A 26,398-nucleotide genomic window follows, 5' to 3' on the forward strand; every position below is an offset into this window, starting at 1 on the left:
CAAACAGGCTGTGAACAAAGCAGGCTGGCAGCTCTGAGTGTTCTCCTTTGTGAACAAAGCAGACTGGCAGCTCGTAGTGTTTAGGACTCCAGCATGAGTCTGAAATGCTTGCTGCCAGGACTGGTAGGGAGACCCCTAGTGGTCATTTCTTCAAAGTGGAAAATTAAATAGAAAGAAGCATATTTTTTAATAACATGCAATTGTGAAGTTATTCTGCATACATTAATCTATAATGTATCAAAAGTTTTTTTTGATGAGAGGTACCCTTTAATACAAAATGCCCTACAATGTGGTTTCAGCAGGATCTAAGTGGACCTATGTGTCGCCATGGTAACATACTATGCACTCATCTTTTGTTGTTTGATTCTGTATTCTGCATACTTTCTATTATTTGTCACCTATTTCTTGTTATCCCATCGAATGTGTATCAAAAAGACAAATGGGCCAAATCTAATTTTATATGAGCTTGATTTGATTTGCAGATACATTGGATAAATGAAACAAAATCATTGCTATTTACTCACTAAATAAATCTGTTAGGTAAGATACAGTTGAAACCAGAAGTTTACATACACTATATAAGAAGACACACATGCATGTTTTTCTCATTATCTGGCATGAAATCAGACCGTTTGAGGTCAATTAGGATTACCGAAATGATCAAAAACATGCATATGTGTCTTTTTATATAGTGTATGTAAACTTCTGATTTCAACTGTAAATCCTATGCTTTCAGTAAAAGATACTAGAGAAAGGCATTATAATAAAATTGTGGTAGGAAAGTTCAGATATATTTGCAGAGGGAGCAGATATGGAGAGGTATGTCAGTATAGTACATGTTTTTTGGAAAAGCAGAAATAAACAGCTATGTTAGATTCAGACAAATAAATGAATAATAGTAATAAACATAAAATAGAGGTAAGAAATTAACAAAGGGTCAAAACATAAGGGTGGGGACAAGTTAGTTATAACAAAACAGCAAATCAATTATTAGCATGTCAGGGTCGCTGGTAGATTGGCTTTATGTGAATATGGGTAAAGGTAAGCAGTTGGTATTAGGTTGTGAAGGAGAGTCTGGTTGTGAGGACTACCAATACAACTAGGGAAGTAATGTCATATGATAAACTCATATGACATATTACAAGTGGTGAGAATTCAATGGCAGGATCTCATATTCAGGGGCCACGAATAAAAAAAATGTAGTCCTTCAGAAGTTAAAGTTTTAGCTTAAAAAAGAAAATGACTGATGTGGATTAAAACACTCACTGTTCCTAAATTCTACATTCCTAAGTGACTATGTTATCTGTTTAGTAACTATCTTAAAAAATGTCCACTACCTGTATAATACAATAGATTGTTTTTAAGAAAACCATATATTTACAGTATAGGTAAAAATATGCATACAAAAGACTATAATATGCATTATACAACTTGGTGGAAATCAGACATTGATAACTTGTTTGAGATTGAATTGATATTTATTTGCTTTATGCAGTGAACATACTGCATTGCCGTCTATTAAAATGCTTAGCACTGAATTTGACCATTAGGGGGTTATACAATATTTGAACATGGCTGCTTTCTTCTAACAACAGCGCCACATCTGTCCATTGGTAGAGTCTGGTATAGCAGCTCGGCTTCGTTAAGGTAAATGTGGCTGGGCTGCGATATTGCACACAGTCAATGCATTGTTTTAGGAAGAAAGCATTCATGTTCTGCTAACCCAGACAAGCCCTTTAAAGGAGTAGTCCAGTGGTGACTCAGTGGTGAACAACTTATCCCCTAAGTTGCAGATCGCGGGGGGGGGGGGGGTCCGACCGCTGGGGCCCCCTGCGATCTCCTGTACGGAGCCCCGAGAGCCCGCGGGAAGGGGGCGTGTCGACCTCCGCATGAAGCGGCGGCCGACACGCTCCCTCAATACAACTCTATGGCAGAGCCGAAACGCTGCCTTCGGCAATCTCCGGCTCTGCCATTGAGATGTATTGAGGGGGCGTGTCGGACGCCGCTTCGTGCGGGGGTCCACACCCGCTATCTGGCCGGAAAGCCGGGGCCCTGTACAGAGAGATCGCAGGGGGCCCCAGCGGTCGGACCCCCCGCGATCTCAAACTTATCCCCTATCCTTAGGATAGGGGATAAGTTTTTCACCACTGGACTACCCCTTTAACTAAATATAGCTAAGCATCTAGGGGGAGATTTATCAAAACCTGTGCAGAGGAAGAGTGGTGCAGTTGCCCATAGCAACCAATCAGATTGCTTCTTTCATTTTCCATAGGCCTCTAAAGAGGCCTGTGGGAAATGAAAGAAGCAATCTGATTGGTTGCTATGGGCAACTTCACCACTCTTCCTCTGCACAGGTTTTGATAAATCTCCCCACTAGTGATTGAAAAATTCTTGGTTAAATGTGACAGGTCTAATCTCGCATTAGTAACTGTAACTAACAACAAGTGATGGACATGACACTGGTCCTACTGACTTCCTAAGTTCCTACACCTGACAGTTGTGTTTCTTACATGATGTTGAAAATAAATACTCCACAAAAGCATTGCAATATAACATATAAAACAATATTCCATACTTATATGTATATATAGGTAGAAGGATGAAGAAAGTTTTATTTTTCAGAAGAAAAACAGAGGACAGAGTATAGATCCAAGAAATCACTTACCTGCTCTCCCCTTTTTCCGATTTGTATTCGATGGCTATCATCAGCAACTTCAATTTCACAAAGCATAACCTGTAATGTCCAAGAAGATAGCAGAAAGGTTTGGAAAAATACTGAAACCATTACCTCTATAGGACTCGTTCACTTCCCAGTTTGTCTAATGTCAGTTTTCTTCTATGTCACAGGTGGTGTCTGTACTTACTCACAAACCGCGGGGAAGGAAAGCCCAACAAAGGCGGTGGATAGGTATTCTGTGTACATCTCATTTGACACTCCTTCAAGGTAGTACTTTTGCCATGTGTCCTCTTCAATCTATCAGACACACAACATGTTAGGAATGTTCATATCTATACCACACATACGTTTGAAGTTGTATTGGTATACGTTTCCCACTATTGTATATGTTTTGCATATGTTTTATCCATATTTTTCCTTCTGTTTTTTATTATATGTAGTGATGTCATACAGGAAGGGGAAGTTTTCAAAGGGAGTGGTTAAAGGGTTTCTCCGGTGGAAAACATTTTTTTTTTTTTTTAAATTAACTGGTGTCAGAAATTTTAACAGATTTGTAAATTACTTATAAAATCTTAATCCTTCCAGTACTTATCAGCTGCTGTATTATAACACCTTAACCCCTTAAGGACCCGGGGTTTTTCCGTTTTTGCATTTTCGTTTTTTCCTCCTTGCCTTTAAAAAATCATAACTCTTTCAATTTTGCACCTAAAAATCCATATTATGGCTTATTTTTTGCGCCACCAATTCTACTTTATAATGACGTCAATCATTTTACCCAAAAATCTACGGAGAAACGGAAAAAAAATCATTGTGAGACAAAATTGAAAAAAAACGCCATTTTGTAACTTTTGGGGGCTTCCGTTTCTACGTAGTACATTTTGCAGTAAAAATGACACCTTATCTTTATTCTGTAGGTCCATATGATTAAAATGATACCCTACTTATATAGGTTTGATTTTGTCATCCTTCTGGAAAAAATCATAACTACATGCAGGAAAATTAATATGTTTAAAATTGTCATCTTCTGACCCCTATAACTTTTTTTTATTTTTCTGCGTATGAAGGCTCATTTTTTGCGCCATGATCTGAAGTTTTTAGCGGTATCATTTTTGCATTGATAGGTCTTATTGATCGGACTTTGGAATTTTTTGCGCGTACACAAACAATAACAATATATTTTTTATAATTCGGACATTTCCGCACACGGCAATACCACATATGTTTATTTTTATTTACACAGTTTTTTTAATGGGAAAAGGGGGGTGATTCAAACTTTTATTAGGGGAGGTGTTCAATGATCTTTATTCACTTTTTTTCACTTTTTTTTGCAGTTTTATGGCTCCCATAGGGACCTATAACACTGCACACATTGATCTTTTACATTGATCAGTGGTTTCTCATAAGAAACCAATGATCGATGATTCTGCCGCTTGACTGCTCATGCCTGGAGTCGGGAGCGGACTCATGACGTAGGCGTACGTCATGGGTCCTTAACAGGTTAATGACAATGAACGTAAATGTTCGTCATGGTGCCGTGGTACTTATTGCACCATGACATACATTTACACTCCGTCGTGACCGTGCGCACTGGACTGGTGCTCGCATCATGCGCGGCAGGTCCCGGCTGCTATCTGCAGCCAGGGACCCACCGGTAATGGCAGACATCCGCGATCGCACGGATGTCCGCCCTTAACCCCTCAGATGCCGTGAGCAATACAGCATCTGATCAATCACGGAATCTGCGGCAGTGCGGTACTTTAAATGGATGATCGGATCGCCCGCAGCACAGCTGCAGGGATCAGATCATCCAGCATGGTGGCCGGAGGTCCCCTCACCTGTCTCCGGCTGTCTCCCGGGGTCTTCTGCTCTGGTCAAGCAGACCAGAGAAGAAGATGACCGATAACACTGATCAGTGCTATATCCTTTGCATAGCACTGAACAGTATGGAGACTATGGGGACTATTAAAGTGTAAAAGAAAAGTTACATTTTTTTTTTTTAAATGCTAAAAATCCCCTCCCCAAATAAAAAGGTAAAACATCCGTTTTTCCTATTTTACCCCCCAAAAAAGCATTAAAAAATTATTAATACACATATTTGGTATCACCGGATGCATAAAAGTCTGAACTATCAAAATATATTGTTAATTATCCTTTATGGTCAACGGCGTAAATGTAAAAAAATTGTCCAAAATTGCTGCTTTTTTGTCACATTTTATTTTAAAAAAATTAATAAAAAGTAAAACCTAAGCAAACTTGGTACCGATAAAAACTACAGATCATGGTGCAAAAAATGAGCATTCATATCACCCTGTATATGAAAAAAAATTAGAAAATTATAGGTGGTCAAAATAGGGCAATTTCAAACATACAAATTTTGTTAAAATAGTTTGAGATTTTTTTTAAGCGCTACAATTATTGAAAAGCATATATCATGGGTATCATTTTAATTGTATTGACCCACAGAATAAAGAAACATGTCATTTTTACCGTACAGTGTACAGCGTGAAAACAAAATCTTCCACAATTTGCTAAATTGCAGTTTTCTTTTCAATTTTCCCACATAAATAATATTTGCTTGGTTGTGTTGTACATTTTATGGTAAAATAAGTGATGTAATTACAAAGTAAAATTGGTGACGCAAAAAACAAGCCCTCATATGGGTCTGTGGATGGAAATATAAGAGAGTTATGATTTATAGAAGGCGAGGAGGTAAAAACGAAAATGCAAAAATAAAATTGGCCTGGTCCTTAAGGCCAAAATGGGCCTGGTCCTTAAGGGGATACAGAGGAAGTTCTTTTCTTTTTGAAATTCTTTTCTGTCAGCAGAGAGCACCATGGACAGACACCTCTGCCCATGTCAGGAACTTTCCAGAGCAGGATAGGTTTGCTATGGGAAATTGTTCCTCATCTGGACAGTTCCTGACATGGACAGAGGTGTCACCAGAGAGCACCGTGGACAGACAAAAAAGAAATAAAAAAAAAGAAAGGAACTTACTCTGTATTATACAGCAGCTGATAAGTAGTGGAAGGATTAAGAATTTATATAAGAATTAAATAGAAGTAATTTACAAATCTGCTTAACTTTCTGGCACCAGTTGATTTAAAAAAAAAAAGGTTTCCACCAGAGTACCCCTTTAATGTGGAAAGGTCACCATATGTATTGTGTTTATTGTGTTAAAAATTGCTGACAAAGCTTCTAATGCCTTTTGTGCTGCTGCAGATGGTTTTTATGTATACACACCTAGGCCAATACGACACTATACGTCACAAATACAGTACATTTCAATGGAAAGACTATTGTATTTTTTTTTATGGTACAGAACTTTCTATACCCCAAAATAAGGGATAAACTGTAGCCAATAGTGCAATACTTTGACTACGCTGGCTTAACAGAAGTCTATGGTTACACCGAAGGATATGTATTATCACCTTTTTAAATGTATCTCACAACTTACTGCTGTGGTATAGTTGTAAACAAGGCAGGTGAGTATGGTTTCTTTTTATTTTACAGCACTCAGAAAATCAGAAACATGTTTCACTGAAAGGGCAGCCCTCTTTTGGTCTAGGGTTTGTATGGTGTTTACAGCCCAGGGTGGTCATAGCAACCTAGTTCGTAAGGTCCACCAAGTACATCTATATCATCCAGTGCCCCTGAACTTAAGTCAACCCTCAAAACATGTGGTAGAGTTCCAGTGATTTATTATTTAGCATAATTGTACATGTTGTTTTTTCGGCACAAGAGCATGTTACATTTATCCACATATCACTTCATTTGCCATGTCTGTACCTTAGTCTCCAACTTCCCCAGATCCCTCTGTTAATATTATGTTGTCAATGGCTTTTAGGGATTCATTTACATGGTGGTAAATATTGCTTTGGGAAAAAAATCCCAAAATAGAAGACTCTAGTTTGGTTACTATAGACATTAGCTTATATTAATTTTAGACAATAGCTTTTAGTCCTTTTTTTGCAGCACTGCCTAAACACAGTCTCTATACCTCACAAAATGTCTCGAACAAGATTCTCTGTACCCCCCCTGAGCCATTCTGTAGGGGAGAATACTTTTGTATATATGGAGACCAACACCCTAAAGTTTTATTCAGTCCAATAAACTTCTATATGCCCCCATGTCAATCTGGATATGTGTTGCAAATTTGATTCAAAGTTGGTCACGTGCAATGTGTAAAATTTACTACAAAATTACACTTCCAGATGCTGCTGATTTAAAAACAGGACATGACTGGAATTCACTGCAAGTTTGTTTGTTTTTTTAAGTTGTTTATAAATGAGGTTTATTAAAACCCTGTTAATGTATATTCTACTGTCCATGTGGGAGAAGTTAAGTTCTGCAACCTAAATTCCACAAATGGACTTCCACAAATGGACAGGAGAGAGCACAGAGGAGTACTTTAAGACAGGAGAGAGCACAGATGAGTGCTAGCCCACCCTCACATTTTTTTTAAGTGATTTAGAAAGATTAATGTTTTGCCAAGATGTACTATATATATATATATAAATTTAAAATCTGACAGTACCCATTTAAACTTAAGACTGATGAAATATATACCACACATTATACTTTATTTTTTCTTTTTTTCTTTGAAGGATTAGGCCCCCTTCACATCACATTTTGGCTCTTCCGTCAAGGCACATAGACTTTAATGGGTTAAACACTAATTGTGACTGCATTTAGTCCATTTCCCAAACATGTAAGCTTTCTGTGTAGGATTGTGTTGAACACTTATTAGCTGTAATGAAAGGTGTGCACAATTCCCAATAGAGGGTCAGGACCGCACAGACTTCCTGCATTCCATTTCATCTATATTTTGCTAAATACAGAATGCAATTGACAACCAGCCTTAGACCTCAAATTGGAAAGGAGGGAGACCCCTAGTGACAAACATTTTAGGCATGTATTTCTAACATTTTTGTTTATAAATATACATAGCAGACTATATTACAATCCAATGTGAAGCTTCGTGATGTCACGGCTGCTGTTATTCTAGGCCTGCTTGCATAAGGGCCCAGCAGAGAAAAAGCAGTGGTGACGAAGCTACGCATTGGGTTGTAATATACTCTGCAACTGCAATGTATATTTATAAACAAAAATGTGTACTAATGTTAGAAATACAAGCCTACATTTTTGCCACTAGGGGTCTCCCTTCTTTCCAATTTGAGGTCCAAAGCTGGTTGTCAATTGCAAACAGCTGGGAAAAGGGAACATGGATCACGGACACGTATGGTAGTCAGCAGTGTCACTCGCACTACCTGCCTGTAGCAGGTTAGTGCGGTGACACTGATGACAGTTTTCCTTTACAATTACAGTGACCATTTGATAAAAAATTTTAATCTGCAGGAAAACAATTATGAAGCCATACCTTTATAAAAGAACGCATAGAGAACAGGTTTGCAAGCATGGTGGACAGACCCTGTGCTAGGCAACTCTGAGCTATGAAACCCAGCTTCAGCTCAGCCAGACATATGGCATCATCTCCTTCTTTCCAATTCCAGCTAGGGATATTCAACAGGTGTGCCTGGAAAAAGAATACTTCAAAGGTTACATAAAAATACAACTTACTCCATTTCTATGGTTCATAATTGCATGTGCGTACTAAGAACGTCATGAGCAAAAGACTGTATTTTTTTTTATTTTGACATAATTTAACTTCAAGTTTGCGAACTGTATCTTTTTCTCAAACGGATTTGATTCTTTTGACCTACATGGAAACTAAGTCCAATAAGGAGGAAGTAAAGCCACTTGTTTTGCCACACACTGCATTCTCAGTTTATAGACTATTAGATGATTTCCCCACCTTAAAGACTTACTAGAAGCAGAAGTCTTTGTCTCACTCTGCAGCTGTTCTTCCTCCTGCTCCCCTCTGCATAGACTTATATGGGGATCAAATACACTAAAGCCCCCCAAAAATGGAAAGACCCTATGTCAAATTACCACTAGTACATACAGTATATGTTGTACTATTTCCTACCTTATTGCTTCTGATTGAGTTATTATGTGTTCTTATCCCGGCTCCAAGTTCTCTACTTTTACTCCATGTTTGAGATTTTTAATAGGTAGTCTTTCTTAATTTTTCTGGGTACTACATCTGCAAATTATTTATATCTATAAAGTATAGAGCTTGCTATGGACCCTCGGTTCTGTCCCTGGACCACAGAGTTGTATCTCTGCCATTACAATTTATCCTTGTGTTTCTAATTGCTTTAAATGTATGTTTTAATTTTGCATTTATGTATTAATAAAGTAACTTTTGTCACAATTTGATCTGTATACACTTTTCTTTGTATATGTACTAGTAGGACTTATATGGGGAGTAGCTATAATCTGTCTTCACCTCTGATGCTCAAATGATGGATTTTACCAGCCAACTGTATATAAGTGCTCAAAGGAGGAGGTTACACTCAACAGGCCAATATTGCTCTTAGTAATAAGGCCAGCGACCAGCCAATGAATGAGCAGCCCTCTGTCTTTAACTAGGTCAACAAGGCCCCAGAGCTAGGGCTGCAGATTATCAGGGAATGGTGGTGGCTGGAGATAGAATTATCTTTTTTATTTTATTTTTTTTAATCTTTGGCGGCTGCCAACTTTGGACAACTCCCTTCCCAAAGGGGGTGGTACTTGTTACACTGTGACAGCAGCCTGATAAGTGTAAAGCAGTACTTTTCCACAAAGGTGGGCCTCGTTTACACATAAAAAGGATTCCTAACAAGCTGAGCATCACAGCCAGCATGGAATCCTCTATCAGCATCAGCTAACATTGACTAAGGCTAATGGAGAATCTCCTCACTGGAAGATGCTGAGCTGGAAGCTATTGTCAGCTTGTTACAAATCCCATGTGTGAAGATGAGGTGGCTCTCACCATTCACAGCCCCTTTCTTGAGATGTGCTTACCTGCATTCATGAGACAACTGTTACTTGGCACATTGGCACCTCTGGACTAGCCCGAACCCCATCCCCCATTTCTTAAAATAATAGATAAAACATTTGAAATGGTACACAAAACAACAGAATATACAAATAGGCACGCCTTATCCATGTTAAGGTGGGACCAAAAGAGGAAGATGTAGAGTTTAGAGAGGAAGGGGTGGGTCTTAAACAGGTAAAGGGGGTCTTGAAAAGAAAGGGCGGGCAGATGAAGATTTCAGGGGTGCATGAGTTTAGTCAGACCCAGGGCATCACAAAACCCAAATATACCACTGGACAGCTAATCGGGTAATTTTGACATCATCAGTTGTGTAATAGGCCAATGGCTGATTGCTGGAAAGGGCTGCACGGCTGATACAGCCTTGTGAAGGCTCTGTAAATGAGCACCCATCTACAGATGGGCTAGGGCGAACTAATAGGGCACTTACTCTATTGAGCTCTACCTGTACTCTAAAGGAATATATTGACTCCAAAAGACCCAATTCAGTAAAATAGCTGCAAATTGAAACATTATACTTAAAAAATTCACAATGACCCAGCCCTTTTTTCCACAGAGAATATTGTTATGTAATCCTAGGTTAAAGCATTCACCATTGGGTCCTTTCAAATGGGCGGAAGTACTTGTATATCGAGACTCTACAAGGCTCAATCACTGCAGCTGGGCCACATGAATGATTACATTTATCATTGTCGGCCAATGTGTGGCAGACAATGACAATTTACATGATCGCTGGCCATTTTCCACAGGCCATTATCGAGAAAGAGTGTTCCTTATTTGGCAGATAAGCAGCCAATGTAAAAGGGCCATTAGTCTAGTGCTACATAGCAATGTTTTCTATGGCTGAGGCATGGTAATTTTTTGAAGTGTCTTAAAATAAAGCAGATTCCAATTAAAATTACTAGGTTTAAAATCCCACCTTGTTATGATATTGCAGCATCTGAGTGATAATCCGTATCTTTGGATGATAGTTTTTTATTGAGATAACTCTGTAAAACAAAGTAGAGAAAAACAATAAGTCTACTACAGCAATGACTGCACTTCCCTGACAAGTTCAGCATGCAGTTGTAAGTTAAAGCGGTACTCCGGGTTGAAATTTTTTTTTTTTCAAATCGACTGGTTCCAGAAAGTTAAACAGATTTGTAAATGACTTCTGTAAAGAAATCTCTATCCTTCCAGTACTTATCAGCTGCTATCTTCTCCAGAGGAAGTTGAGTTGTTTTTTGTAGTCTGACCACAGTGCTCTCTGCTGCCACCTCTGTCCATGTCAGGAACTGTCCAGAATAGGAGCGAATCCCCATAGCAAACCTCTCCTGCTCTGGAAATGTCCTGACATAGACAGAGGTGTCAGCAGAGAGCACTGTGGTCAGACTGAAAAATGCATCTCAACTTCTCGTGGAGCATACAGCAGCTGATAAGTACTGGAAGGATTAAGATTGTTTAATAGAAGTTTAAAAATAGAAGTTTAATTTACAAATCTGTTTAACTTTCTGGCACCAGTTGATTTGAAAAAAAATGTTTTTCATTGGAGTAACCCTTTAAATACACTAAGATCTCAATCTAATAGCAGTAATGCAGCCGCATTTTAGTGTCTGTATTATTGCTGTAAGTCTGGGCCTTATCAAGGTGATCTATGATACTGTAAGTTCAGGTCATTAGACCCATGGTCGGACAGAGTTTTTCAGCCTCAATACAGATGCTAAAATTAGGAATATCTAAATGTGGCCGTCAGTTATGTTCACACAAGGCAGATTTATTGCAGAAATTCCTGTGATTAAAAAAATCCATTCTATACATTCAAGTTTCTGCCGCATGTGTATGGATTTTTTGAAAGTGACATTCACATGAATGAGTCGATCACACACTAAGCCATAGTACCTCATTATGTTTGATGCATCCTCTGCATCAGGATCAGCACAGTACTTGTTTGCAAGGATTAAGCAGGCATCTGCAGACTCAATCTGACAAAAGCAAACATTACAAATTGTTATACAATTCAGATTACATGTGAAATGTAAACAATATGTGCACTTTACCTTGTCAAGAAGCAAGAAATAATAATTTGAATCCCCTGCTCATACACTGTAAGGGCCTTTTAATGTGTCAGAACATGGGCCCACAGAAGAATCCTCTTGTAGTCTAGTACGACGTGGAATTACTTTATTTTGTACATCCATGCAAATGTCATGTAATGTTAAGATATCAGTGGTTCTGTTTTGTCAGTCATTCAAAAGCTTTGCTTTTTAGGCTTTTATTTTCTAATTTAGTTCATTTTCTTTATATAGCTAATAATAGATTTTAGTTGAAAGAAAACCTGTCACAATTTAGAGTCCAAAATATTACTAATACTAACATTGAAATCTGCAGAAAAAAAATATGCACAGGATACTGTATGTGTGAGCACACCCTAAGGGTAGGGTCACACGGGCCACATTTTGCTGTATATTTTGCTGCATATTTGCTGCGGCATACTTTCCTACCCATTAATGTCAATAGGTAGCAAAATCAGCTGCAGAAAATACACAGCAAAATACGGCACATGAGACCCTACTGTATGTCTATTCACACGTACAGTATCCTGCGCAGATTTGATGCACAGGATGTGTGTTCAGTCATTTAGTTTACATTGAAATCTGCAGCAGAAAATCCTGCACATCAAATCTGCACAGAATACTGTAAGTGTGAATAGACCAGGGAGTTTTCCGAGAATGCACATTGATGGTCCATATCAAACAAAAGCTGATAAGTGGGGGGGGGGGGGGGGGGGGGTGGAGGGACAGGGGTTGCACTCCATTATCCACATTATTCACCTACCCTTTAAGGGGTATTTCCGCTTTATGCATCTTATCCACTATCCAAAGGACCCCTGCAATCATACATCGTATCCCCTATCCTTTGGATAGGGGATACGTTGTATAAAGACAGAATACCCCTTTAAGTTAGGCCATCAATGTTTTTTTTTTTTTTTCATGTCAAGTCTTACAAATTATTCTCTTTATAATTTTAATTATCAACTTGTTTGTATACTGTAATATCTCAGACATAATAAATAATATTAATAATAATAATAATAATGATACTTGTTTTATTCTCTCAAAATGAAGACAAGATATTATTCACAATAATTAAATATTATTTCCTATTGTACTGATTTAGGACAGGAATCTTCTTTTACCTTTACTCTAGCAAGATCATGGGGGTTCAGGACGGATCCCTGGTAAAATTCTACCTGAGTAAAGTGCCTTTTAAAGAGAGCTTCTAGCTCCAAGTTGGGGGATATGCTGCAGAATAAAACAAAGCAAAACATAAGTGAAAGGAAAACAACACAAATAAAAAATTGAGAGTCATGTTTTGTGATTCCTGCTATGGCTCTAAAGCAGTGGTCTCCAAACTGCGGTCCTCCAGCTGTTGCAAAACTACATGCCCTAGGTGGGAGTTGTAGTTTTGCAGCAGCTAGAGGGCTGAAGTTCAGAGACCACTGCTCTAAAGGTATATTCACATGCAGCAGATTTGTTTCAGTAATTTCCAGGACTAAATAGAATTTGTATAAATCCATTATGCATGCAACAAAAACAACCTCATTCAGATTTTTATTATTCAAAGGAATTTCTACAACAAATCTATTGCATGTGACTATACACTAAAGCTGGATTTACACACAGTGGGGGAGATTTATCAAAACCTGTGCAGAGGAAGAGTGGTGCAGTTGCCCATAGCAACCAATCAGATTGCTTCTTTCATTTTCCACAGGCCTCTTTAGAGGCCTGTGGAAAATGAAAGAAGCGATCTGATTGGTTGCTATGGGCAACTGCACCACTCTTCCTCTGCACAGGTTTTGATAAATCTCCCCCAGTGGGAAGATTCATCAAAACTTGTGCAAAGGAAAAGTTGACCAGTTGCCCACAGAAACCAATCAGATTCCTTCTTTCATTTTCAAAAAGGCCTCTGAAAAATGTAAGAAGTGATCTGATTGGTTGCTAGGGGCAACTTTTCCTCTGCACAGGTTTTGATAAATTTCCCCCACTGAGTGTTTTGAAGCACTGAAGCGTTCCATATTTTGTCTTGTTTTGAAACTTTTTTTTTTTTGTTAATGCATTTTTTGTGTTTTTTAAGTCCTATAGTGTAGCCTATAGGGAAATTATAAGCTTCTCTTTAGTACGTTTAAAACACAAAAAAGGCAAGTGTTTAAAACTGACTAAGTGAGATAAATAAAACAGTCTAGTTCTTAGGCTATGTTCACAGTGTATTTTAGTTTTTTGCTAAATGAATGTGCTATGCTAGTCTAGAGAGAAGTGATTGTGCAAACAGTATGTGACGACCACCCCGCCCCCTCCCATAGACTTGCATTAAGGGGGCGTGGCATGACATCATGAGGGGGTGGGGCCGTGATGTCACGATCCTCCGGCCCCTGCATCGCCAGTCATCAGGCATGGATCGAAGCTCGCTCCGTGCAGCAGATGACTGTTAGTACTGCAGGAGAGATTGCTGGCGTTACCAGCGGCGGGACCCCCGCAATCAGACATCTTATTCCCCTTTAAAGCAGTGTCAGAAAAAAAAGTTTCATATGACTGTACAGTAAAGGCCTCATGTACTTCAATGGCAGCCCTGTTACAGATTTCTACAAAACAGAGCTGTTACGCCGAGCGCTCCGGGTCCCTGCTCCTCCCCGGAGCGATCGCGGCATTTTCCTCTCTGCAGCGCCCCGGTCAGACCCGCTGACCGGGAGCGCTGCACTGACACTGACGATGGGGATGCGATTCGCATAACGGGACGCGCTCGCTCGCGAATCGCATCCCAAGCCACTTACCTGTCCCGGTCCCCGGCTGTCACGTTCTGGCGTGCACGGCTCCGCTCTCTAGGGTGCGCGCGCGCCAGCTCTCTAAGATTTAAAGGGCCAGTGCACCAATGATTGGTGCCTGGCCCAATCTGTCTAATTAGATTCCACCTGCTCCCTGCTCATATAACCTCACTTCCCCTTCCCAGCATGGCCGGATCTTGTTGCCGTGTGCCAGAGAAAGCGTTTAGTGTATGTCCCAAGCCTGTGTTCCAGACCTTCTGCTGTTGCCCCTGACTACGACCCTTGCTGCCTGCCCTGACCTTCTGCTACGTCCGACCTTGCTCTTGCCTTGTCCTTTTGTACCGTGCCTGTCTCAGCAGTCAGAGAGGTTGAGCCGTTACCGGTGGATACGACCTGGTTGCTACCGCCGCAGCAAGACCATCCCGCTTTGCGGCGGGCTCTGGTGAATACCAGTAGCAACTTAGAACCAGTTCACCGGTACGGTCCTCGCCAATCCCTCTCTGACACAGAGGATCCACCTCCAGCCTGCCGAATCCTGACAAGAGCAAATATCTCCCCATGTGTAAGAGATTTTGCGTAGATTGTTAATAAAAAAAATTTAAAAAAATAAAAGATTTTTAAATAATCGTTTTATCACGTTTCATAGGATTTCCCTGTAAACATTTGGAAGATTAAGGGTTACCCACTTGTGCAGAAATACGATCTCCACGTTTACATCATCTCGATCTTTGTGGAGGAAGTCCTTTAAGAAGTTGGAAACACTTTCTAAAGTGATGTGACCACAGACCACAATATGCCTGTAATACAAAGGTCTCAGTTAAGTAAAGTCATCTCGTGAAACTGAAGGAAAATTGGGACCCCATGTAGCATCACTTCAGGATGTCTTCTAAGAAATCAAGGTGCATAGGTTATGCATGAGAATCTGTTATTTGCATTAAGAAAGTATACATAAAGTCAAAAATAGAAGCTTTACATAATGCTTGATCAAATGACCTCTTAAGATAACAATTTTATTCATGGTTATAAAGGATTTAAGCAGAAAAAAAGAAACTATAACTGCAGAAATGTTAAAAAATATATATTATTTAAGCCATTACATTAATGCAATATTATTACTGTTCATTGACACAATAAAAAGGGAAAGGAAATTAAATAAATTATATAACTTTATACATATATGGGGAGATTTATCAAAACCTGTGCAGAGGAAGAGTGGTGTAGTTGCCCATAGCAACCAATCAGATTGCTTCTTTCATTTTCCACAGGCCTCTTTAGAGGCCTGTGGAAAATGAAAGAAGCAATCTGATTGGTTGCTATGGGCAACTGCACCACTCTTCTTCTGCACAGGTTTTGATAAATCTCCCCCATAATGTATTACATATAAAACACAAAGAAGTCTATGGTCTTTTATTTGAGGTGGAATTCCGCAAGTGGAAATTCTGCCGTTTTAAAGGGGTGCTTTATTTATTTATTTATTTATTTATTTATTAAGAGGTGCTTTATTTATTTATTTATTTTTTTAAATCAACTGGTGCCAGAAAGTTAAACAGATTTGTAAATCACTTCTATTAAAAAATCTTAATCTTTCCAGTACTTTTTAGGGTCTGTATACTACAGAGGAAATGGTTTTCTTTTTGGAACACAGAGCTCTATGCTGACATCATGACCACAGGGCTCTCTGCTGACATCTCTGTCCATTTTAGGAACTGTCCAGAGCAGCATATGTTTGCTATGGGGATTTTCTCCTACTCTGGACAGTTCTTAAAAGGGACAGAGATGACAGCAGAGAACACTGCGGTCGTGATGTCAGCAGAGAGCTCTGTGTTCCAAAAAGAAAACCATTTCCTCTGTAGTATTCAGCAGCTAATAAGTACTGGAAGGATTAAGATTTTTTAATAGAAGTAATTTACAAATCTTTTTTACTTTCTGGCACCAGTTGATTAAAAAAAAAAAAGTTTTCCACAGGATTACCCCTTTAATAGACCCTAAGAGGGGAATTCATCAAGCTGTGCTTACATACACAACTTACGTACCCTGGGGGAGATTTATCAAAACCTGTCCAGAGGAGAAGTTGCTGAGTTGCCCATAGCAACCAATCAGATTGCTTCTTTCATTTTTAAAAAGGTTTCTGCAATCTGGTTGTTTGCTATGGGCAACTGGGCAACTTTTCCTCTGGACAGGTTTTGATAAATCTCCCTCACTGTTTTCCATGGTGTAAGTGTTTCTTACATGTGGCACATTTATCATACTATCTTGGCATACATAAGCAAAAACACTTTTTTTTAGCATACTTAAGCAAAAACCAAGAAATGACCTCAGAACACCTCTTCTCCTCTAAAGCCGCGTTTGTGACAAAAAAGTGTGATATATATGTATTTATTTCATTTTTTTTTAACCACCTTTTTCCCCTAAATGTACTAACCCTTTTTTGTATGTTTTTTTTTTCTCACTTCAGTTCCGTGTATGCAAAGGACTACTTCGCACTACGGTGACCAGCATTTTTTTTCGTTTAATATTAACCCCTTAAGGACCCGGGGTTTTTCTGTTTTTGTATTTTCATTTTTTCCTCCTTACCTTTAAAAAAATCATAACCCTTTCAATTTTGCACCTAAAAACCCATATGATGGCTTATTTTTTGCGCCACCAATTCTACTTTGTAATGACGTCAGTCATTTTACCCAAAAATCTTTGACGAAATGGAAAAAAAAACATTGTGAGACAAAATTGAAAAAAAAATACACCATTTTGTAATTTTGGGGGCTTCCGTTTCTACGCAGTAAATTTTCGGTTAAAATGACACCTTCTCTTTATTCTCTAGGTTCATATGATTAGAATTGAAAAAAATCATAACTACATGCAGAAAAATTTATACTTTTAAAATTGTCATCTTCTGACCCCTATAACTTTTTTATTTTTCCACGTATGGGGCGATATGAGGGCTAATTTTTTGCACCGTGATCTGAAGTTTTTAGTGGTACCACTATGTATTTGTATTGATAGGACTTATTGATCGAACGATTGAACGATACCACATATGTTTATTTTTATTTTTATTTACACAGTTTTTTTTTTTTAAAGGGAAAAGGGGGAGTGATTCAAACTTTTATTAGGGAAGGGGTTAAATGATCTTTATTAACTTTTTTTTTCAATGTAATAGCGCCCATAGGGGGCTATAACACTGCACACACTGATCTTTTACATTGATCAATGATTCTGCCGCTTGACTGATCATGCCTGGATCTCAGGCACTGAGCAGTCACTTGGCGATTGGACACCAGGAGGCAAGGTAAGGGACCCTCCTGCTGTCTCACAGCTGTTCGGGATGCCGAGATTTCGCCACGGACTTCCCGAACAGCCCCCTGAGCTAACTGGCAATGATTTACTTTTTACTTTAGATGCGGCGTTCAACTTTGAACGCCGCGTCTAAAGGGTTAATAGAGATCAGTGCCGCACGCTATTAGCCATGGGTCCCGGCCGTTGTGAGAGGCCGGGCCCGTGGCCCTGCATTATAGAATGGGAGCGGACTCATGACGTACCGGTACGTCTTGGGTCCTTAACAGGTTAGTAAAATTGTTAACGAGGTCTTGTGGGGGAGGGTTTTTTGGAATACATTTTTTTGAACTGTGAGGTGTTTTCTTTTTTTTTTTTTGTTTGGGGCTAGGCGTTAGCCACAAAAACAGCTTGTGCTAACCCTCAATTATTACCCTGGTACCCACCGCCACAGGGGTGCATCAAAATTGGAGTTTCTGGGCCTAAGCGGTAACAGGCTGATGTTATTTAGGCTGAGGAGGGCCAGTAACAATGATCCTAACCCACCCTGGTAACGTCAGGATGTTGCTGCTTGGTTGGTATCGTGCTGAGAATGAAAATACGGGGAACCTCACACATTTTTTGCATAAATAATTAAATAATTTTGAAAAAAAACTAATGCATAGGGTTCCCCCTATTTCATTCTCAGCACTATACCAATTAAGCAGCAAGTGGGCGAGGGCCATTGTTACTGGCCCTCCCCAGCCTAAATAACGCCAGCCTGTTACTGCCTAGGCCCAGGAACGCCATTTTTGACGCTCCGGGCCTGTTGGTACTGGCTCTTCCACTTTTTAGGCTGTTTGCAACTTTTCGTGCGACTTTTTAACAAAAGTCGCAGTTAGTAAATCCCTGCCTACAGCAAGTAAAGTAAAAAACAGAACTTGTTTAAGGCTGCATTCACACCTCGTTTTTTACATACGGGTGCCGGATCCGGCTGGGTGAGGGTCAAACCGGGCACTCCCGTACCCCAGCCAGATCAGCACGTGACTCCATTTACTTTAATCAGCCGACCGGAGTCAAACGGTGACTCCAGTCGGCTCAGTTTTGACCTGTATGCGGTTTCCTGATTGGACCTAAAACCGTAGTATACTATGGTTTTAGGTCCGGTCCAAAGCCGGATACGGGTCAAAACTGAGCCGACCGGAGTCACCGTTTGACTCCGGCCAGCTCATTAATGTAAATGGAGTCACGGGCTGATCCGGCTGGGGTACGGGAGCACCTGGTTTGTCCCTTCCCCCAGCCGGATCCGGCACCCGTATGTAAAAAACAAGGTGTGAATGCAGCCTAAAACAGCTGGATTGTGAGAAATCATACAGCCGATGTACCACTAAAAGTCGCACAAAAGTCGCACATGCAACTTTTTTGCGACAAATATACACCAAAAATCCCATGAAAATCCCTTGATAATTTCCCCCTAAATGTTTCTACTTATAATAAATATGAAAGATGAGATTTACTAATTCCATTGGTTACCACTGAATTACTCAGCTACATTACCATTTATGTGGGTAAATATATATATATTTTTAAAACTGTGTCGGTTGCTTTCAGGTCAATTTCAAAGTGTTTCTCTTATCTCACAAAGTGAATGGCGCCACACTATGGGAAAGTGAATGCTGCTGTGCAGGGAACACTGTGAAGGGACATTCACTAAACTAGCACCCCTGTTTCTTCCTCATCAGGATCAGTGGGTATCCCAACAGTTAGACCCCCACTGATCTTAAAGTGATGGCAGACATTGAAGCCTGTGCCATCTATAACTGCTGAGTGACAGTGCCATGGCCAACATCCAGAAGTATTTCCTGGGCAAAATTTCCTGTGAATAATGACAAAGCTGCTTGAGGGTCATGACTTATGGCTGCCATAAGATTTGGCGGGCATGTATTATCAAATATTTAAATCATATATTCAATCAATGGTGGAGTGGTGCCTTTAAAACTTTTTTCTTTAGAAACTTTGCATTTGATACCAGAAATACAATTTATTGTCACAACACACACATAACAAGTATTATTTTATTTCATCACATTCAGGACATAGACAACATTTTATAGTTAAAATAGCAGATAAAACACATATTGTTATTGCCAGACATATCAAATATTTCATTGTGAGTAAACAACATTAAGGATACACTCACACATACAGGATCCTGTGCAGATTTGATGTGCAGGATTTGTAACTGCAGATTAGAAGCTGTGCTCAAATCTGCGCAGAATGCTGTATGTGTGAACATACCCTAAGGATTTTCAGTTGAATACACTTTACAATTACAATGGAGAAGTAATCTGTAATAAAAACAGACAAATTACTTTTGCTTTTTTCATATACAAAAAAACATTATTAAGATGATTTTATATTCACTTAAAGGGAATGTTCCGCTTAGACTGGTTATTTTTAATGATTAGAGCCAGATACTGAATAAAACATGCTCTTTTTTTCTGTGTTTCCCTTTTCTGATTGATTTGATTTATTTGTACATTATTATGGGGGCAGACTTCTTGCCTGAGCTGTTTTTAACAGCATTTAGATATAGCTATACAGCGTAGGGGGGGGGGGGGGGGTAATTTCACATGGAGGGGAAGGCTGGGCTGTGAACATCACCTATTGTCTTTTCTATCTACTGCTGTCAGATTTCACTGTAATCCTGTCTGTGATGAGAAGGGCGGTATTGCTGCAAGGCAATCTGTAGAGAATAGGAAGTCTCAGTTTCATATACAGTCATGGCCAAAAATGTTGGCACCCCTGAAATTTTCAAGAAAATGAAGTATTTCTCACAGTAAAGGATTACAGTAACACATGTTTTTCTATACACATGTTTATTCCCTTTGTGTGTATTGGAACTAAATCAAAAAATTGGGGAGAAATAGCAAATTGGACATAATGTCACACCAAATTCCAAAAATGGTTTGGACAAAATAATTGGCACCCTTAACTTAATATTTGGTAGCACACCCTTTGGAAAAAAATAACTGAAATCAGTAGCTTCCTGTAACCATCAATAAGCTTCGTACACCTCTCAGCCGGAATGTTGGACCACTTTTCCTTTACAAACTGCTCCAGGTCTCTCTTATTGGAAGGGCGACTTTTCCCAACAGCAATTTTAAGATCTCTCCACAGGTGTTCAATGGGATTTAGATCTGGACTCATTGCTGGCCACTTCAGAACTCTCCAGCATTTTGTTGCCATCCCTTTCTGGGTTCTTTTTTACATATGTTTAGGGTCATTGTCCAGTCGCAAACCCAGCTTTCTGACACTGGGCTGTACAGTGCGACCCAAAATCCGTAGGTAATTGTCAGGTTTCATGATGCCTTGTACACATTCAAGGCACTCAGTGCCAGAGGCAGCAAAACAACCCCAAAACATCATTGAACTTCCACCATATTTCACTGTAGGTACTGTGTTCTTTACTTTGTGGACCTCATTCTGTTTTCGGTAAACAGTAGAATGATGTGCTTTGCCAAAAAGCTCTATCTTGGTCTCATCTGTCCACAAGACATTTTCCCAGAAGGATTTTGGCATATTCAAGATCATTTTGGCAAAATGTAGCCTTGATTTTTTATGTCTCTGTGTCAGCATTGGGAACCTCCTGGGTCTCCTGCCATAGCGTTTCATTTCAATTAAATGTCGACGGATAGTTCACGCTAACACTGATGCTCCCTGAGCCTGCAGGACAGCTTGAATATCTTAGGAACTTGTTTGGGGCTGCTTATCCACCATCTGGACTATCCTGCATTGACACCTTTCATAAATTTTTCTCATCCATCCACGGCCAGGGAGATTAGCTACAGTGCCATGGGTTGCAAACTTCTTGATAATGTTGCGCACTGTGGACAAAGGCAAATCTAGATCTCTGAGATGGACTTGTGACCTTCAGATTGTTGATATTTTTTAATAATTTTGGTTCTCAAGTCCTCAGACAGTTCTCTTCTTCTCTTTTTGTTGTCCATGCTTAGTGTGGCACACAGACACACAATGCAAAGACTAAGTGAACTTCTCTCCTTTTTATCTGATTTCAGGTGTGATTTTTGTATTGTCCACACCTGTTACTTGCCCCAGGTGAGTTTAAAGGAGCATCACATGCTTGAAACAATCTTATTTATCCACAATTTTGAAAGGTCGCCAATAATTTTGTCCAGACCATTTTTGGAGTTTGGTGTGACATTATGTTCAATTTACTTTTTTCCACCCTTTTTTGGTTTAGTTCCAACACACACAAAGGGAATAAACATGTGTATAGCGAAACATGTGTTACTGCAATCCTTTTCTGTGAGTAATACTTCATTTTTTTGAAAAATTTCAGGGGTGCCAACATTTATGGCCATAACTGTAGGTCTAGTGGCCAGAATGGACAATGCAAGATTTTAAGATTATTTTATAACATAGAAAATTAGAAAGAAATCACCAAAAATTCTAAACTACATGAAAATGTGATTTAGACAATAGGTCATTCCCTGAATTAAATGTGTAGCACTTGAAGTCTTCACTGCATCATTGTCGGATCATCACTGGTGTTTATAAGTTTTATATTTTTTGTTATGTGTTTTCTAAACAATGCTTCCTATGCTATGTGAATAAATTACAGTGCACTTCTCACATTCATACATTTGTAAATCTGCCTGATAAAAGGGAACCTGTGATCCCTTTATTGCTGCCTGAACCACGATTTATCAGAGCTATCCTTATATTCAAAGAAGGAGAGATCTGTCAATGAAGGCAGTTGAGGCAGGGAAAAGCCATCAGAGACAGCCCCAGACACTCACAGTTCAGGCAGCATGAAACTGATGACAGGTTCCCTTTAACACAAATAAGTTTCTTTCTGGTTAGCCAATAGGTATCACTCCGATACTTTTGTCTTTTTTAACACAAAGGTTTTTTTTTATGTCATATATACTTTTTAAGCTAACACATTTACACACTTCTTTTTGCTATACTGTCTACTGTCTTAACCCATAAATATCAGATCAGTCAATCACTGATAAACAGTCATCATAAAAAATAAAAATAAATAAATATATATATATATATATATATATATATATATATATATATATATATATATATCATCTTAAATGGAACCTGTCACCCATAAAATACAATCTGATCTGCAGGCAGCATAGCGTCGGAGCAGGTGAGCAGATTGTATATAGTTTTGTACGAAAAAATGTAAGGGTTACTCTGGTGGAAATTATTATTATTATTTTTTTTAAACAACTGGTGCCACAAAGTTAAATAGATTTGTAAATTACTTCTATTTTAATTCGTAATCCTTCCAGTACTTATCAGCTGCTGTATGCTACAGAGGAAGTTGTATTTCTTTCTGGAGTTCTTTCCAGTCTGACCACAGTGCTCCTCTCTGCTGACACCTCTGTCCATATCAGGAACTGTCCAGAGCAGAAGAGGTTTGCTATGGGGATTTGCTTGTACTCTGGACAATTCCTGACATGGACAGAGGTGTCAGCAGAGAGCACTGTGGACAGACAGAAAATAATTCCAGAAGGAAATACAACTTCCTCTGGAGCATACAGAAGATGATAAGTACTGGAAGGATTAAGATTTCTAAACAGAAGTAATTTACAAATTGGTTTAACTTTCTGGCACCTGTTGATAAAACAATTAGTTTCACAGCACTGACTGAAAGCACTGTATGTACAAACTGGACTTCTAAACCCAGAATAAGCACATTAATAATAAAAATTTTAGCAAATCTTTTATCTGCAAAGCTATATATGAATCTGCTTATATCAACCTGCTATATATCAGACACAGTTAGGACAGTTTTTTTTTAATTCATGGAACAGATTACCTTTGTAGCAGATGTCCAGGATTTCTCTTAAAGGGACCCCCTGCGACCCCCTGTTTTCGGAACATGTATGTTCAGATCGCTGGCTTAAGACAGCGGACAGACCCCCCGCAATCAGACATCTTATTCCCCTATGCTGCTATAGTTGTCTGTATTATTCACTCAGCTATATTATTTACTATAATGTAAAAGATATATATATATATATATATATATATATATATATATGCAGCGTAAACAGACTATTTGACAAAGCCCAATCCCCCACGCTACTCTGCTCCTTGCTCTCCCCCCTCCCACCGAGTAAGAAATGTCCTGTCCTGGCCAACGCCTGAAAAGCCTTTTAAAAAATCTAACAAAAGGACCATACCTTATATGGTACACCAAGGCTAAAAACACCTCCCTAGTGAAGGCGGGAACTTATGCTAATTGCAATGTCTATATAACTTGGATGACTGCCGAATAAAGCTAGAAGTATGAAGTATATGAAACTGACATGACTCAGTTTGATTTACTTTGATGTATACATTCTGATAACGAATTAGGATGGGGGTCAGATATTTACTTGGTCACTGATGAAATCCATATCAGTTTTGGCACCCAAACAGGGACTCTGGGTTATGGAACCGTGAGCCAGTCGCGACACAGGGCATACAGATTGGACCAAAGAGGCAGGACGCAGATGGAAGCTGATCATCTCCGAGGGTACGGTAGGACACCTTCTTGTACCTAGCCATAGTACCACTGTCTCCCCTTTCATCTATTTCCGTGCCTTAGTCAACTGGCTCACGACCAACAAAAGACAGGTAACTTTGCCCAGAGTCATTAACCTGTACCTGTCATAAAGTAACTATCTGCTACTGGAGTGTGTATGAAGTGTGAGTGAGTGAATAAGCAGGATCTTGAGGAACTGGGACTGACTGTATCTCTTGGGGGATTGAATTTTGGAGTAAGCTGATGATCCATAGAGAGAACATCAGTGAAGCTTGGCGCAAGATGCCGATTAACTGGTACTGTCTCTTGGGGGATTGAATTTTGGAGTAAACTGATAATCGCTCCTCCAGAAGTCTGTCTGTGAGAGAGGATATCAGAGGATATGGTCATAAGTAGACACTGAAGGCATGTCTAGGACAGAGTGTATACCGGAGGGTATGACACGGGACTCTCCAACAATAACATATTCCCGGGACCCGTCCCATTGACTGAGTGTATACTAGAGGGTATGACATGGGACTCTCCGACAATAACATATTCCCGTGACCCGTCCCATTGCAACTGATTGTGTATGTGTCATGTCTTAATGTGTCCATGGATTATTTTTATTGTTAGCTATTTTAGAAGAAGAAAGGGAGTAGATCTTTCCTTTCTAGTACCAGACTTAGTTGAAAAGGCAGAACTGCATTTAAATGTGTCTGTTAATTGAGTTAATTGAGAATGTTTTAGGGATATCTCCTAAGAAAAGGAGGGGTTGCGAGGGGTTTGTAGTTTGTAGATAGAAGAGCAGTTTGGGCAGCAGCTGGAGGTCCCACAAATAGGTACCACCTTGAAGAGTACAAGGGGGACCTGTGGGCCAGATGTAAGACAGTGAGAAGCAAAGGTCACAGAGCGGCAATTTAGAATGACCTCACTGGTAGATTTGTTGAAAGGAAAGAGGAAGGAGCTGAGGGGGATGGAGTGTGAAGCAAGTAGCTGCTGCACTATTGTCAAATGGGTGACTGAGCTGTAGGAAAATGAGCAAAAATGCCAAGGGAAGGATGTATGAGTGTGCAAAGATGGGAAACGTATATAGATGTTAATGGAAGCTGGATAAACTGAAAAAGTGTGTGTGTAAAGGGATGAATAGAAGGTATGATGGAAGTTGTAGTACCCTCCGAAATTTCAAAACGGTGTCTATGTTGTAAACTAAGTTGTTGAGTAGGATTGATTGCCTCATTATCTCCTAAAGAATGTTCCTTAGTGGTTTTGTATCTATTGTGTTAGTCCAACAGTTAATGATAAATACAATTGATAAAACAAGTAGAAGAGGAACAGATTTTGTTAGTGGCTTGAAAAGGAGGAGGTGTGGTTGAAAAACCAGACAAAAGAAAATGGAGACTGAAGGTTTTGATGGAAAAGCATGTGGTGAGTAAAGAATTAAGGCAGTTGAAATTTTGGAATATACTGATGGGTGATGGACAAAATTATTTATTTACAGCAGTGTGATTATTGAGAGCAATTATGATTTGATTTATTTATATTGTAGTCATCTGAATGGGTATAGTTAAGTCAAAGTTGTTGTTGGCTAAAAGTATAAAGAAAATAATTAGGTAATGAAATGAACACTGATGTACAGACATACATTTTAGTAGCCTGTTGATAGGATGTTGAATAATATATATTATATTACGGTGGGGATCAAAAGTTTGGACACCCCAGGTAAAATTGTGTATTAATGTGCATGAAGAAGCCAAGGAAAGATGGAAAAATCTGCAAAAGGCATCAAATTACAGATTAGACATTCTTATATTATGTCAATAAAAGTTAGATTTTATTTCCATCATTTACACTTTCAAAATAACAGAGAACAAAAAAAAACTTTTGTTTATATATATATATCAACTGGCTAAAGAAAGTTAAACAGATTTGTAAATTACTTCTATTAAAAAATCTTAATCCTTTCAGTACTTATGAGCTTCTGAAGTTTAGGTTGTTCATTTCTGTCCAAGTGCTCTCTGCTGACATGTCTCGGGAACCGCCCAGTTTAGAAGAGGTTTGCTATGGGGATTTGCTTCTAAACTGGGCGTTCCTGGGACTCATGTCATCAGAGAGCACTTAAACAGAAAAGAACAACCTTAACTTCAGAAGCTCATAAGTACTAAAAGGATTAAGATTTTT

The 26,398-nt window shown here is 39.1% G+C and overlaps 1 protein-coding gene across 29 annotated transcripts in view; it reads right to left on the reverse strand.

Moving 5' to 3' along the window:
* Positions 1–26,398, reverse strand: part of KCNMA1 (potassium calcium-activated channel subfamily M alpha 1) — a 550,733-nt gene that overhangs the window by 172,581 nt on the left and 351,754 nt on the right. For all 29 annotated transcript variants that reach the window (XM_056531312.1, XM_056531315.1, XM_056531323.1 and 26 more), the window contains exons 10-16: positions 15,099–15,209; positions 12,790–12,895; positions 11,493–11,575; positions 10,534–10,603; positions 8,055–8,210; positions 2,865–2,974; positions 2,666–2,734 (exon numbers count right to left, since the gene is read on the reverse strand). In XM_056531312.1, the coding sequence (XP_056387287.1) occupies positions 2,666–2,734; positions 2,865–2,974; positions 8,055–8,210; positions 10,534–10,603; positions 11,493–11,575; positions 12,790–12,895; positions 15,099–15,209 (705 nt within the window). The remainder of the gene's footprint in view (positions 1–2,665; positions 2,735–2,864; positions 2,975–8,054; positions 8,211–10,533; positions 10,604–11,492; positions 11,576–12,789; positions 12,896–15,098; positions 15,210–26,398) is intronic.

The sequence above is a fragment of the Hyla sarda genome, chromosome 7 (assembly GCF_029499605.1).
Source record: "Hyla sarda isolate aHylSar1 chromosome 7, aHylSar1.hap1, whole genome shotgun sequence".
Classification (NCBI taxonomy): Eukaryota; Metazoa; Chordata; class Amphibia; order Anura; family Hylidae; genus Hyla; species Hyla sarda.